At 42.3% G+C, this 14675-nt stretch overlaps 1 protein-coding gene across 1 annotated transcript in view; it reads right to left on the bottom strand.

Moving 5' to 3' along the window:
- LOC101609866 (phospholipid-transporting ATPase FetA-like) overlaps positions 1-12438 on the bottom strand; it is a 108126-nt gene extending 95688 nt beyond the window's left edge. Inside the window, exons 1-3 of the mRNA XM_045159557.1 lie at positions 12430-12438; positions 11663-11786; positions 1478-1558 (exon numbers count right to left, since the gene is read on the bottom strand). Coding sequence (XP_045015492.1) covers positions 1478-1558; positions 11663-11786; positions 12430-12438 — 214 coding nt within the window. The remainder of the gene's footprint in view (positions 1-1477; positions 1559-11662; positions 11787-12429) is intronic.
- Between the last annotated feature and the right edge of the window lie 2237 nt (positions 12439-14675).

Raw genomic sequence — 14675 nt, 5'->3', positions numbered from 1 at the left:
AACACTGAATTTTTTTCTTTTTTGAGGCAGGGTCTCACTCTAGCCCAGGCTGACCTGGAATTCACTATGTAGTATCAGGCTGGCCTCAAACTCACGTGATCCTCCTACCTCTGCCTCCTGAGTGCTGGGATTAAAGGCATGCACCACCACGCCCGGCTAGCACTGAATTTCTAAAACACCTTAAGTTGGTGAATTTTATGGTATATGGAAAATATTCCAGCAATACTGTTTAGAAATCTTACTAGTCATATTTTTGACAAAACAGAGATGCTGTCAATATTTTTATTGACAACTTCCATAAGAATAGACAATATACTATGATTTTTTTCAATATTTTTGTAGCAATGTAACATAGACAGTCTTAACTACTTTCATGAATGTAAACATTAAGCTCTTATAGATTATTTTGTATACAAACATTTACCAAAAGTTTACCATGTGGAAAATGCTGTCCTAAGGTTTTTACAAATATTTACTCATTTCAATGAGGAAGGACTGCAACACAGAGAAATTAAAAGGCGAGCCTGAGATACCACAGCTTTAGGAAGAAGGCGCAGTGTCGGGTCTTTCCTCAGCAAGCTCCTTTTACCTTCGGAACCATCTCCATCCCTCAAAAGGAAACCCAAGTCTACATAAACATTCTGGCTAGTTTTTTTCAAAATTTCATGTAGATTTTTTTACTTTATTTTTTGTATGTTAGGCAGACACATTTTTCTGAAAGATGGTGTGGGTGTGATTACTCCAGCTTCCTCTAACTCCTTGATTTACCAAAGGAACCCATGGAGTGACAGCAGAGTCCTCCTTAACAATAGCCAGATAACATTTGTTTTGTCCACAAAGACAGCCGAGGAGGACCTTTATGGCTCAGCAATTTTTTTCCACACTGACCACCACTTTTTAGCAAAAGGGAGTTGTGAAGGATGGGGAGAAGGAAAGAAGAACAAGATTTCCTAGTAAGCTTCCAATACTAGAAAAGTATAAAAGATACTAAGTTTAAACTACTCAAATTAGAATTCTTAGATGGCAAAACTGGGGAGTTTTTAAGTATAAAGTATTTTCTTTGGCAAAAAATGGGTGGGTGGGCTGGAGAGATGGCTTAGCGGTTAAGCGCTTGCCTGTGAAGCCTAAGGACCCCGGTTTGAGGCTCGGTTCCCCAGGTCCCACGTCAGCCAGATGCACAAGGGGGCGCACGCATCTGGAGTTCGTTTGCAGAGGCTGGAAGCCCTGGCGCGCCCATTCTCTCTCTTTCCCTCTATCTGTCTTTCTCTCTGTGTCTGTTGCTCTCAAATAAATAAATAAATAATTTAAAAAAATGGGTGGGTGATGCTTTGATTGGCAGGCTGGTCAGTCTGTCATATCATGCTTGTGTGTGCATGTGTGCATGTATGTGTGTGTGTACACGTGTGCACGCGCACACACATTTGAGAGGTCGTGGTATGAACATACAGACTTAGATTTCTTTGCTGAGTCCACCTACCTTCTTCCTTTTGTTTTCCCTCATTTTCCTTTTCAGCTTTAGACATTGCTGAGGAGCACCAACTATCAATCCATGGAATTACTGTACAGAAAAGAGAGATTTGGAATTAGAATTTCTTATGCTGATACTTTTATTAAGATATGGACTTAAGAAATCCAAAATAAGGCTGGAGAGATGGCTTTGCAGTTAAGGCACTTGCCTTCAAAGCCAAAGGACCCAGGTTCAATTCCCCAGTACCCCCATAAGCCAGATGCACAAGGCATCTGGAGTTCATTTGCAGTAGATAAAGCTGGCATGCCCGTCTCTCTTTCTCTCTCAAATAAATGAATAAAAATAAAATAAATCTAAAATAATATACCTTTAATATATATATATGGCAAGATTTTAGAATTCATTTATCTTTATCATAAAGATATTTTCAAAGCTTGGGAAGTAACTTTTATTTCCTGGCAACAAAATCTACTGATGACTACAGTTTTTCAGGAAAAAAAAAATATCATCTGTAACTTAGAATCCATGACAGAAACTGATGGGTGATCTTTAAATGCAGTTCTGGATTATACCTTGGGAATAGTTTTCTAATTGACTCGACAATTTTATTTCTAGGGCAGAGATTAATGTGTAGATCATTTTTTTTTTCTTGTCTTTTTTTGGTTTTTGAAGGTAGGGTTTCACTTTAGCTCAGGTTGACCTAGAATTCACTACATACATAGTCTCAGGGTGGCCTTGAACTCATGGTGATCCTCCTACCTTTGCCTCCTGAGTGTTGGGATAAAGGAGTGCGCCACCACACCCGGCTAATGAGTAGATTTTTATCCAGTAGAGATACATATTTTACTTCTGGGGTAAAACAAAACTCCAACAGTTGTGACATACTGCACTTGGTACATAACTCATTTTATATAAAATTCAGAAATCTTGGTATTTATTGTGTTTGCTTGCTTGACATATGGTCTTGCTATGAGCCCAGAATGGCTTTGAACTCAATCCTGCTTCTGTCTTCCTTAACTTTTGTTTATTAAATAGCCCACCCATATTTAGCTCCTAAATCTTCATTTAAACTGCTCTTGATAACTTATTGGTTCCCTCACCTCAATCAAACTCAATTAAAAATATGTATTTATTTATTTGAGAAAGGTAGAGAGAGAAAGAGACAGAGAGACTGGGCTTGCCAGGGCCTCTAGTCATTGCAAATGAACTCCAGAAGCATGTGCCTCCTTGTGCATCTGTCTTATGTGGGTTCTGGGGAATTGAACCTGGGTCCTTAGGCTTCACAGGCAAGCACCTTAACTGCTAAGCCATCTCTCCAGTCCAATCTCATTTTTTTTTTTTTTTCGAGGTAGGGTCTCATTCTAGCCCAGGCTGACCTGGAATTCACTATGTAGTCTCAGGGTAGCCTCGAACTCATGGTGATCCTCCTACCTCTGCCTCCTGAGTGCTGGGATTAAAGGCATGCGCCACCATGCCCGGCGCAACTCAATTTTTTAAACTTTTTTTTGCAGTACTAAAAATTGACCCTAAGGTCTCACACATGCTAGGTAAGCATGCTAACACTGAGTTGTATGACCATCCTATTTTAATTTTTTTTTTAATGGAGGAAACAGGGTCTTGCTAAGTTCCCCAGGCTGACTTTTCACACTGTATTCACACTATAACCCAGGTAGGCCTTGAATTTATGATCCTCCTGCTTCAGTCTTCTGAGTAGTAAATAATACTTGACACCTGCCCTCTTTTTAAATAATTATTTCTTATTATTTTTGAGGGAGAAAGAGAGAACGAGCGAGCAAGAGAGGATGGGCATGCCAGGGCCTTTCAGCAGCTATGAATGAGCTCCAGACATATGTGGCCCCTTGTGGTGGATGTGCAACATTGCATGCTTGCATCACTTTGTGTCTGGCTTAAGTTGGGACCTGGAGATTTGAACATACATTCTTAGGCTTTGCAGACAAGTGCCTTAATGGCTAAGCAATCTCTCCAGCCCAGATATCTGCCTTTTTTATATGAAAAATATTTTTCTGACCTCTTGAAAATTTCAGTTTATCAAACCCCAGAAGTTTACTATAAAACAAGTCCTTCTTTTCTTTATTCTTTCTCTCTGTTATGCTTTGAATATGAACTGTCCCCTGGAGGCTCATGTGCTCAGCACATGGTCTCTAGTTGGTAGTGCTATTCTGGGAGTATCTGGAAACCTTAGGAAGTAGGGTCTTTTTGGATGAAGAAGGCCCCTGAGTAAAACTGTGGCATTTATATCTTGTTCACAAGCCCTTGCTCTGTCTTGTCCATGATGAGGTAAAGAACCACATGTTCCTGCTGTCATGATGCTCTGCCCAAGAACATATGACCAAGTAATCAAGGACTGGACCTTCTGAAGCCATAAGCTAAAATAAAGTCTTCCCTTAAGTTATGTCAAACATTCTGTTACAGGGATGAGAAAACTAATATATCATCAATACTACAATGCAGAAAGTTACATTTATTCTAAGTCAGTTTCTCATTGCTGGACAAATACCTGACCAGAAGCAGCTTATGAGAGGAAAGAGTTTATGTGGGTACTGGAGAATTGAACTCAGGCTTTGCAAGGAAGTGCCTTTAACCACTCAGCCATTTCTCTAGTTTCCAGATCTCTCTCTCACTCTTTGCCTCTTTCTGTCTCAAATAAGTAAAGAAAAAATAAAAATCAGGACATAAATTAGATACATAAAATGAAAAAACTAATTTAGTAATAAATTTATCAGAATTTAGGAATAAGGGCAAATTAAAAACAAAGTACAGCATCAGTGTCCATTATGAAACTTGAGTTGTGATATTATGGAATTGCCTGCCACAGTGTTTGGCATAAAATAGCCATACAACTGGTACCAATATTTAAAATATTTAATAATATACCCACCATATTGGGAAAGAATTAAGTCTAATAATATTGTGCTAGGGAGAAAGTAGAATATGAAACACACATACTGTTGGTGGTATTAAAAACTAAGACAGACAAGGTGGCGCACACCTTTAATCCAAGCACTTGGGAGGCAGACGTAGGAGGATTATTGTGAGTTCAAGGCCAGCCTGAGACTACATAATGAGTTCCAGGTTAGACAGGGCTAGTGGGAGATCCTATCTTGAAAACAAAACAAAACAAAACAAATCCCCCACACAATTATAAGAAGAGGGCTGGGTATATATCTCAGTGGCTGAGTACTTGCCTAGCATGTGTGAGATTCTAGGTTTAATTCCCAGTACCTCAAAAAAAGTTGGAGAACTCTGGAAAATAATTTGGCTTTATCTAATAAGGTTGATGAGACACTCACTATATCCCAGCAAGCCAATTCTTGGGAATGCACTCTAACATAATTCTAATTACATACCACATACAATGATGTATCAGGGCTTTGTGCAGCAGGAGGCTGAGGTTGAGGCCAAGGCCAAGGAGGAAGGGCAAGGCCTACCTGACGGCCCACCTCCATGGCCATAGGGCAGATGCTGGTGACTTACTGGGGCTTCACACCTAACTATGCGTTTAATTCCAAGTTAATTTTTAAAATTAATTTATTTTTTATTTTGAGAGAGAGAATGGGCACAGTCTTGTGCATGTGGCCTATGTAGGCTCTGGGGTGTCTAACCTGGGTCCTTAGGCTTCTCAGGCAAGTGCCTTAATTTCTAAGCCATCTCTCCAGCTCCCAAGTTAATTTTTTTTTTTTTTTGTATTGTTTTTTCGTCTTTTTTTTTTTTTTTTTTTTTTGAAGTAGGGTTTTACACTAGTCCAGGCTGACCTGAAACTCACTATGTAGTCTCAGGGTGGCCTTGAACTCATGGTGATCCTCCTGAGTGCTGGGATTAAAGGTGTGTGCCATCACGCCTGGCTCCCCAAGTTAATTTTTGAGAGCTGTACATTTAGTAACCTCCTACTGTTGCCAACGTTTTCATGATACCCACTTCTAGTTATAGGACCCCATATGAAGTCATGACTCAGTTTAAGAAAATGGACTCTAGGGCTGGAGAGATGGCTTAGCGGTTAAGAGAATGGACTCTATAGGCTGGGAAGTCGGCCGAGTGGGGAAGAGTACTTGTACAAGTATGAGGATTTGATTTGATTCCCAGAAAGGTGGCATGGCCATGCAGGCCTGTAATTCCAATGCTGGGGTTGGAGGCAGACACAAGAGAATCACCAGGGTTCGCTGGTTAAGCAGTCTGACTGAAACAGTAGATCCGGGTTCAGTGAGTCATTCAAGGAAATAAGATGGACGAGTGACAGAGGAGGACCCCGACACTGTCCTCTGACCTCTTCATGTGGCACACAGCATGCACACATCTTCACACATGTGGGCATATACCATACACACACCAAACACACACTAACAAGGAAAGAAAAAAAGAAACTAGGTTCTAGAAAGGCAGGCCTGTAACCCCAGCTATCTGGGAGACTGAGGCAAGAGGATTCCAAGTTTAAGGTCTGCCAGGACTACAGAGTGAGTTCAAGGACAGGCTGGGCATATTAATGAGACCTTAACTCAAAATAAAAATTAAAAAGAGGAAGCCGGGCATGGTGGCACATGCCTTTAATCCCAGCACTTGGGAGGCAGAGGTAGGAGGATCGCCACGAGTTTGGGGCCACCCTGAGACTACATAGTGAATTCCAGGTGAGCCAGAGATATAGTGAAACCCTACCTCGAAAAACCAAAAAAAAAATAATAATAATAATAATAATAAATAAATAAAAATAAAAAGAGGGGTTGGAAAGATTGCCTAGTGGTTAAGGCACTAGCTTGCAAAGCCTAAGGACCCAGATTCGATTCCTCAGTACCCATGTAAGCAGATAGATGCACAAGGTGGCACATGCATGTAGAGTTCATTTGCACTGGCTAGAGGCCCTGGCATGCCCATTCTTTCTCTCTTTCACTTAAATAAATTTTTTTTTTTTTTTTTTTTTTTGAGGTAGGGTCTCACTGTAGCCCAGGCTGACCTGGAATTCACTATGTAGTCTCAGGATGGTGATTCTCCTACCTCTGCCTCCTAAGTGCTGGGATTAAAGGCGTTCACCACCATACTCTGCTAAATAGATATATTTTTTAAAAGTAAAAATAGAGCTGGGGCTATAACTCAGCGGGAGAGTGCTTGCCTAGCATGCTCAAGGCCCTGGCTTCAATCTCTAGCACTGGGGGAGGGGTAAAGGAGGAAGAGCTGGGTTCTATGGTACCTTACATAACATTGCTTTGACCCCAAATCATTGTTTTTTTTTGTTCTCTCCCTATATGCTTTCCTCAAGTGATGACCTCATATCTTTCCTTCTTATCGCGAGTCTTGATTTTTAAAAAAATATTGTATTTACTTGCACACAGAGGGGAAGAATGAATGCATTAGGGCCTCCAGCCACTGCAAACGAACTCCAGAAACATGTGCCATTTTGTGCGTCTGGCTTTATGTGGGCACTGAGGAATCAAACCTGTGTGGTTAGACTTTGCAGGCAAGTGCCTAACTGCTGAGCAATTTCTTCAGCCTTGATTTTTTTTGTTTATTTTTATTTATTTATTTGAGAGCGACAGACAGAGATAGGGAGATAGAATGGGCACACCAGGGCCTCCAGCCACTGCAAATGAACTCCAGACGTGTGTGCCCCCTTGGGCATCTGGCTAACGTGGGTTCTGTGTAATGGAGCCTCGAACCAAACACCAGGGTCCTCAGGCTTCACAGGCAAGCATTTAACTGCTAAGCTATCTCTCCAGCCCTTCAGCCTTGATTTTAAGAACTTATTTTTTATTTATTCATTTGCAAGAACAGAGAATGAGGATGGGTGTGCCAGGGCCACTTGCCCCTGCAAACAAACATGCATCACTCTGCACTTTACAGGTTTACCAGGGAATCAAACCCAAGCCGTCAGGCTTTTAAGCAAGCACTACTTTTTGTAAAATTTTTATTTATTTAATAGAGGCAAAGGGAGAGACAGAGAGAGAGAGGAAGGGACAGAATGGGTGCGCCAGGGCCTTTAGCCACTGAAAATGAATTCCAGACAGATATGCCACCTTGTGCATCTGGCTTTATGTGGGACCTGGAGAATCAAACCTGGGTCTTTAGGCTTTGCAGGCAAGTACCTTAACTGCTATGCCATCTCTCCAGCCCCTAACCTTGATTTTTTTTTTTTTTTTTCTGAAGCAAGGTCTCCTGTAGTCAAGCTGGCCTTGAACTCATTACATTGTCAAGAATGGCCTTAAACTTCTAATCCTCCTGCCTCCACCTCCAGAAAAATTCTGGGACTGCAGTTTACCATACCATACTTTTATTTTGAGAAGGTCTCTACATATAAACAGGCTGGCCCCAAACTCGTGTCAATTCTCTTGCTTCAGCCTCCCAAATGTGATGCTATGCTCAGCCTCAGCCTTGATTCTTTTTATGTATTTATTTACTTATTTGAGAGAGAGAAAGAGGCAGGGAGAGAGAGTGGGCATGCCAGGGCCTCCAGCCACTGCAAATGAACTCCAGATGCATGTACCCCCTTTGCATCTGGCTTACATGGGTCCTGGAGAGTTGAACCAGGATCTTTTGGCTTTGTAGGCAGATGCCTTAACCACTAAACCATCTCTCCAGCCCTCAGCTTTGATTATCACCTCATCTATAGTCTTGAGTTCATATTATTGGACATTTCCTCTTAGGTCTAATATTTAAAAATTAACATTATCTAAAATGACATTCATTCCTCACCTTTCCTGAAACTGTCATTTGTTTTTTTGAAACAGGTTCTTGCTTTGTAGTGCTGGCTGGTCTGGTACTTGCTATGGAGCCCAAGCTGGCCTCAAACTCACGACAATCCTTCCTCAGCCTCCCGAGTGCTGAGATCACAGTGTGTACCGCCATATCCAGTTTGCCTTCCTGAGTTTAAGTCTGTTTCTCTAACTCAGTGCTCTGGAACTTCTTCATGACATTCAGTATCACATTTATTCCTCCTCTGATCACCTTCAAGTCCTTCACATCCCATACGAGGGTCTCTTGAAGTTATTACTTCATTGCTATTCCTATCCATATTTCCTCACTTTTTATGCTTTCTGGGTTCAATATCTTGTTATTCACCTCCAATTTTTTCTTTTTCTTTTTCTTTTTTTTTTTCTATGGTAGGGTCTCACTCTAGCTCAGGCTGACCTGGAATTCACTATGTAGTCTCAGGGTGGCCTCAAACTCTCAGCGATCCTCCTACCTCTGCATCCTGAGTGCTGGGATTAAAGGTGTGTGCCACCACGCCTGGCTTACCTCCAATTTTTTAATATATCCACTTCTGCCCTAAAGTAGAATAGTATGGTGTTTTTTTCACAATCAACTAAAACAAATTCCTGTGGCTTCCTACAGGTTACTCAATGAAACTGTTATCATTAGGGGCATATTCAATATTCTCAGGTCAGAACCCAAACTATTTTTGCTCTTTCTCTCCCACTATTTGTCTTCATTCAAACTAGCCTATAAGGAGCCTACATTCTCCTTGTTTATGCCCCCATGCATACTCACCATTCTAAAAGCGGTGCCCTCTCTACCCCAAACCCTCCAACGCCATCTCACGAAGGCCAGTGTGAATGCCACGAGGCTCCTGGGCTGCACAGAAAGGATCTACCACCCTCTCAACTTGCATGATACTTCGTTGATTTTTTTTCTCTAAAGCCTAACCATTTTTTCTTCTTTGTATTATAACTGTTTTAAAATTGTTATGTCCTATCAGAGTAGTAAGCAGAAGCATTATTGCTAATCACCTCTGTCTTCTAAATGCTGAGCACAGGGTGTGGTTCCTAAACAGGGGCAGGTGAGAAAGAAGACGCTGAGAGGAGGCAACACAAAGAATAGGTAAGTGTATTTAAAGTATCAGCCCAGGGGAAAGCTTTCTGGAAAAATCACTCATTACAAGATGTCTCCTGATGATAACTTCAAGACAATTGCTACAGAGAATACAAGCAAATTATCTGGCTGTGCTTAAAATCAGCTCTGAGATCCATGTATCTCTCAGCTGCAATCAATTCAAGAGCACACTCACCTCAGCCGCACTACTTCATTAGATATGAACATAGCAGCCATAAAGTGAGATCCCATGACTAACATAACTCAACAAACAACATCCTAAACTGTGAGGAAATTTCTGGGTCTCACAAGATACTTCTCTGTCTGTGGTCTATGCTTCAAGGCTAGTGAGTAAGCCTGCTCAGAATTTGTATTATTTCAAAAGTTTTCAATCCCTGTATTGCATGAACCAGGTGGCACATCTTTGTAGTCCCAGGACTAACAGAATTCATGAGATAGAGGTAGGAGGATCAGAGGTTCAAGTTCATTCTATTACTTATTTATTTGAGAGTGACAGACAGAGAGAGAAAGAGGCAGAGATAGAGAATGGGTGCACCAGGGCCTACAGCCACTGCAAACAAACTCCAGACACATACACCCCCTTGTGCATCTGGCTAATGTGGGTCCTGGGGAGTCAAGCCTCGAACCAGGGTCCTTGGACTTCACAGGCAAGTGCTTAACCGTTAAGCCATCTCTCCAGCCCTTAAGTTCATTCTAGGCTAGAAAGTTTGAGGCTAGTTTGGTATACATAAGACCCTGTCTGAAAAACAAAAAGTTCTGTGGGTTTTAAAAAACATTTTTATTTATTTGCAAGAAGAGAAAAAGAATGAATATGAGTGGGAATGTCTGGGCCAGTTGCCATTACAAACAAACTCCAGATGCATGTGCCACTTTGTGCATCTGGTATTATATGGGTACTGGCAAATCGAACCTGGCTCTCATGCTTTGTAAGCAAGCAGCTTTACCAATGAGCCATCTCTCCAGCTCTAAAAAAAAATTTAATTTTTTTTTTTTTAGGTTTTGTTTTGTTTGTTGAGGTAGGGTCTCGCTACAGCCCAGGCTGACCTGGAATTCACTATGTAGTTTCAGGGTGGCCTTGAACTCATGGTGATCCTCCTACCTCAGCCTCTTGAGTGCTGGGATTCAAGGCATGTGCCACTATGCCTGGCTAAAAAATATTTTTGATTATACTTATTATTTATATAGTAATTTTCATTTAGTTGGGTGATATATTGTATACCTGTAGTTCCAGATATTCATGAGGCTAAGTCAGGAGTATCATTTAAGTTCATTGATTTGGGGCAATTGCAGCAACACAACGAGACTCAATCTATTTAAAAAAAATTAAAAGTTAATTTAAGATCAGGTTACTTACCTTTTCAGTTACATTTTGTGGAAATATGCAGGAATTATAATGTACAATGATATTTATAAATTTAGAGATATCTCATTAACAGTTTTCTACACATACACACACACAGTGCCTGGTTGGCCACAAAGATTCATTCTACCTTAAGCTGCAGCTGTTAAGGAGATTACCAACATTGAAGGTGGGCCAACTATTTTGCATTGAGACGATAAAAAAAGATGGGGGGAGGTGAAACCAAACCCATGGAAGGCTCAGGCTAATATGGATACAAATTCTTTTGAAAAGAGGGGGCTTGAAGGAAGACTGGTGACAGAATATTCTGCTCTACAAGGATAAGTTTTAATTCCTCCTTGGATCTGCAAATTTGGCTATGCTGCCCACCTGGTACCTATTTTGGAAGCATGAAAAATGTACACAAATGAGTCATAAAGTACACACAGTTCCAGGGGCTGCTGAGATGCAGCAGTGTGAAGCAGGGTTAAATATCTGCATGGGAAACTGGGCATGGTGGCACATGCCTTTAATCCCACAGAACTCTGGGAGGCAGAGGTAGGAGGATCGCCTGAGTTCCAGGCCACCCTGAGACTCCATAGTGAATTCCAGGTCAGCCTGGGCTAAAGTGAGACACTACCTTGAAAAAACAAAGACAGAAACAAAACAACAAAAAATACCTGTATGGATACCCAGTAAGGCCAATGTATGGAGCTATGAAGATGAACTGTGGGGTACAATGCAGACCCCAGAGTTTGGACACCAAGATGCTGGGACAGCTGCCAAGGAGTGCTGCCCGCTTGGGCTGTGGTCTTCCCTGGGCTGCCAGAACTGGAAAGCCAGAGACTTTGTCACTGGTTACAGATGTTGGACTTGTAACTGCAGATGTCTGGTGTTTGCCCACTGGTTACTGATTCTGTATTGGTCCACTCTTGTTATGCCTTCTTTTACAATGGAAATATTTACTCTGTGAATTATGTGTTTGAAGTATGTAACTTGTATTTTGATTTTACAGGGCTTACAGTTAAAGACACAGTCTTGAATCTCAGATGAGACTTTGGACTTTCGGACAGTGTGAAAATTGATAATGATGGGGACTTTTGAAGTTGGACTGAGTGCATTTTGCATTATGAGCTGATCATGAATCTACGAGAGCCAGAGGTGGAATGTGGTGGTTTGAATGTAAATGTCCCCCACAGCCTTAGGTATTTCTGGTTAGGATTAGCTGGCTGCTTAAGTCTCCAGTAGGCAGAGCTGTGCTGGAAGAGGTATGACCCTGGGGGCGCATCCTGAGTCCAGCTCTAAAGTGTGTGTTCAGAGTCAGCTTGTGCTTACTGGTGCTCGCTGTTGTCTCTGCTGTGGATGTGTGATGAAGTGAGCCAGATTCCTCAGGAAAGTGTAAGCCTGACATAAATCCTTTCTTCCCATTTAAAAAAAAATTCAGTTTAAACTGGGCATGGTGGTGCACAACTTTAATCCCACCACTTGGGAGGCAGAGATAGGAGGATTGTCATGAGTTTGAGGCCACCCTGAGAATACATAGTGAATTCCAGGTCAACCTGGGCTAGAGCGAGACCCTACCTCAAAAAACCAAAAAAAAAAAAAAAATCAGTCTAGAATGGGGGGGTCGGGGGTCAGGTAAGGATTTTTCAAGTAGATTCTGAGCCATCTTCTTTTTCTTCTGTGTGCATGTGTACAATACGTGTGTATTGTGTGGTAGTGTGTGTGTGTGTGCACAGATACAGTATGCACTGCATGTGTGCAGGCCAGAGGAGAATGTTGGCTGTACCTGCTCCATCGTGCATCTGTATGTTTCCTTGAGTCTCTCATTCAGGAGCTGCTGTTTATGTAAGTCCCAGTGATTCCCCTGATGTCTGCTCCCCGCAGGACCACACCCAGCTATTTAAGTGGGCTCTGAGGGATTGAACGCAGCAGTCTCAGGCTCCTTCAGGCCATCGTGTTCATGCTGCTGGCAGAAAACACCTGACCAAGAGCAGCTTATAGGGGAAAAAGAAGGGTTTATGTTGGCTGACAGACTAGAGGGGAAGCTTCATGATGGCAGGGGAAAACAATGGCATGAGCAGAAGCTAGACATCACCTCTTAGCCAGTATCAGATGGACAACAGCAACAGGAGAGTGTGCCAAACCCTGGCAACTGAATCAAACCACTACAGGCTGGAAGTGCTCTTGACCCTCTCTCCAGTCCCCCTTTTAAAAAAAATATTTATTTATTTTTACTTATTTGACAGAGAAGGGGGGGGGGAGAGAGAGAGAGAATGGGCATGCCAGGGCCTCTAACCATTGCAAATGAACTCCAGACCTGCGCACCCTTTTGTGCGTCTGGCTAACGTGGGTCCTGGGGAATTGAACCTGGGTCCTTTGGTTTTGCAGGCAAACACCTTAACTTGCTAAGCTATTCCTCCAGCCCTCTCCAGCCCTTTTTAAAAAGTGGTACTGGCCAGGCATGGTGGCACATGCCTTTAATCCCAGCACTCAGGAAGCAGAGGTAGGAAGATTGCCATGAGTTTGAGGCCACCTTGAGACTCCATAATGAATTCCAAGTCAGCCTGAGCTAGCGTGAAACCCTACCTCAAAAACAAAACAAACACAAAAAGTGTTGCTGGGTGTGGTAGGGCACACTTTTAATCCCAGCACTCGGGAAGCAGAGGTAGGAAGACTGCCATGAGTTTGAGGCCACCCTGAGACTACATAGTAAATTACTGGTCAGCCTGGACCACAGTGAGACCCTACCTCGAAAAACAAACAAAACAAAACAAACAAAAAAAAAAAGTGGTGTTGGTGGTGTGCTGGGCATGGTGGCACACACCTTTAATCCCAGCATACTCCCTAACTAGGAGGATCACCATGAGTTCAAGGCCATCTTAAGACTACATAGTGAATTCCAAGTCAACCTGAGGTACAGTGAAACCCTACCTTGAAAAATCAAAAAAATTAAAAAAAATAGTGTTGGAAATTAGACCCAGAGCCACAAAGGTGAGGCAAGCGCAAGGTCGCACATGCCCACTAGATGGCGTAAGTGCTTGGAGTTTGATTTTAGTGGTTGAGGCCCTGGCTTGCCAATTCTCTCTCTAAAAAACAAAAAAACTAAAAAAGAATAAAAAAATAAAAAGGTTGGGGAGATGGCTCAGCAGTTAAGGCACTTGCCTGCAAAGTCTGACGACCTGATTTGATTCCCCAGTACCTACCTAAAGCCAGATACACAAAGTAGTGCATGCATCTGGAGTTTCTTTGCAGTGTTCCCATTCTAATTCTCTCCCTCTTCTCTGCTTGCAAATAAATTAAAAGAAAAAAGATAAGCAATGGGTGTGGTGGTTTGAATAAGTGGCCCCCAATATATTCAGTGTTTTATTAGCTTGTAGTTTGCATCTGCAGCCACCTGGCTGGAGGCAGTGTCACTGGGCAGATCTTAAGGTGTGGAGGTGGGTTTGAGATTTCAATCTAAAGATATGCAAAGTGTGCCTAGCTGGAGTTCCTGAAGTATGCTGTGCTGTGTGGCTTTTGGCTTGTGCACCTCTCTCCCTCTGCTTGGACCTGTGAAGGCAGGCCAGCTTCTTTGCCATTATGGAACTTCCCCTAGATCTGTAAGCTTCAATAAATCCCTTCCTCTATAACTGTGCTTGGTCTGGAAGTTTGTCTCAGCGAACCTGAGGCTGTCTGATACAGTGGGACATGGTGGCACACACCTTTAGTCCCAGCACTTGAAGGATGAGGGGAGATTAGACAAGAAGATCACTGAGTTCAAGGCCAGTCTAAGCAACAGAATGAGTTCCAGGTCAGTCTGGGCTAGAGTAAGACCCTCCTTGAAAGCAGCAACAACAAAAATGACAGAGAAATTAAAGCCGGGCATGGTGGCTCACACCTTTAATCCCAGCACTCAGAAGACAGAGGTAGGAGGATTGCCATGAGTTTGAGGTTCCAGGTCAGCCTGGGCTCTAGATTGAGACCTTATCTCAAAAAAGAAAAAGATGATAGAGAAATTAAGTTGTGTGTTTCACATCAAGTCACAAAAGGAAG

Source organism: Jaculus jaculus, chromosome 1, assembly GCF_020740685.1.
Source record: "Jaculus jaculus isolate mJacJac1 chromosome 1, mJacJac1.mat.Y.cur, whole genome shotgun sequence".
Lineage (NCBI taxonomy): Eukaryota > Metazoa > Chordata > Mammalia > Rodentia > Dipodidae > Jaculus > Jaculus jaculus.
The sequence above is the reverse complement of the archived record's forward strand: the minus strand, read 5'-3'. Positions and strand labels throughout refer to the sequence as shown.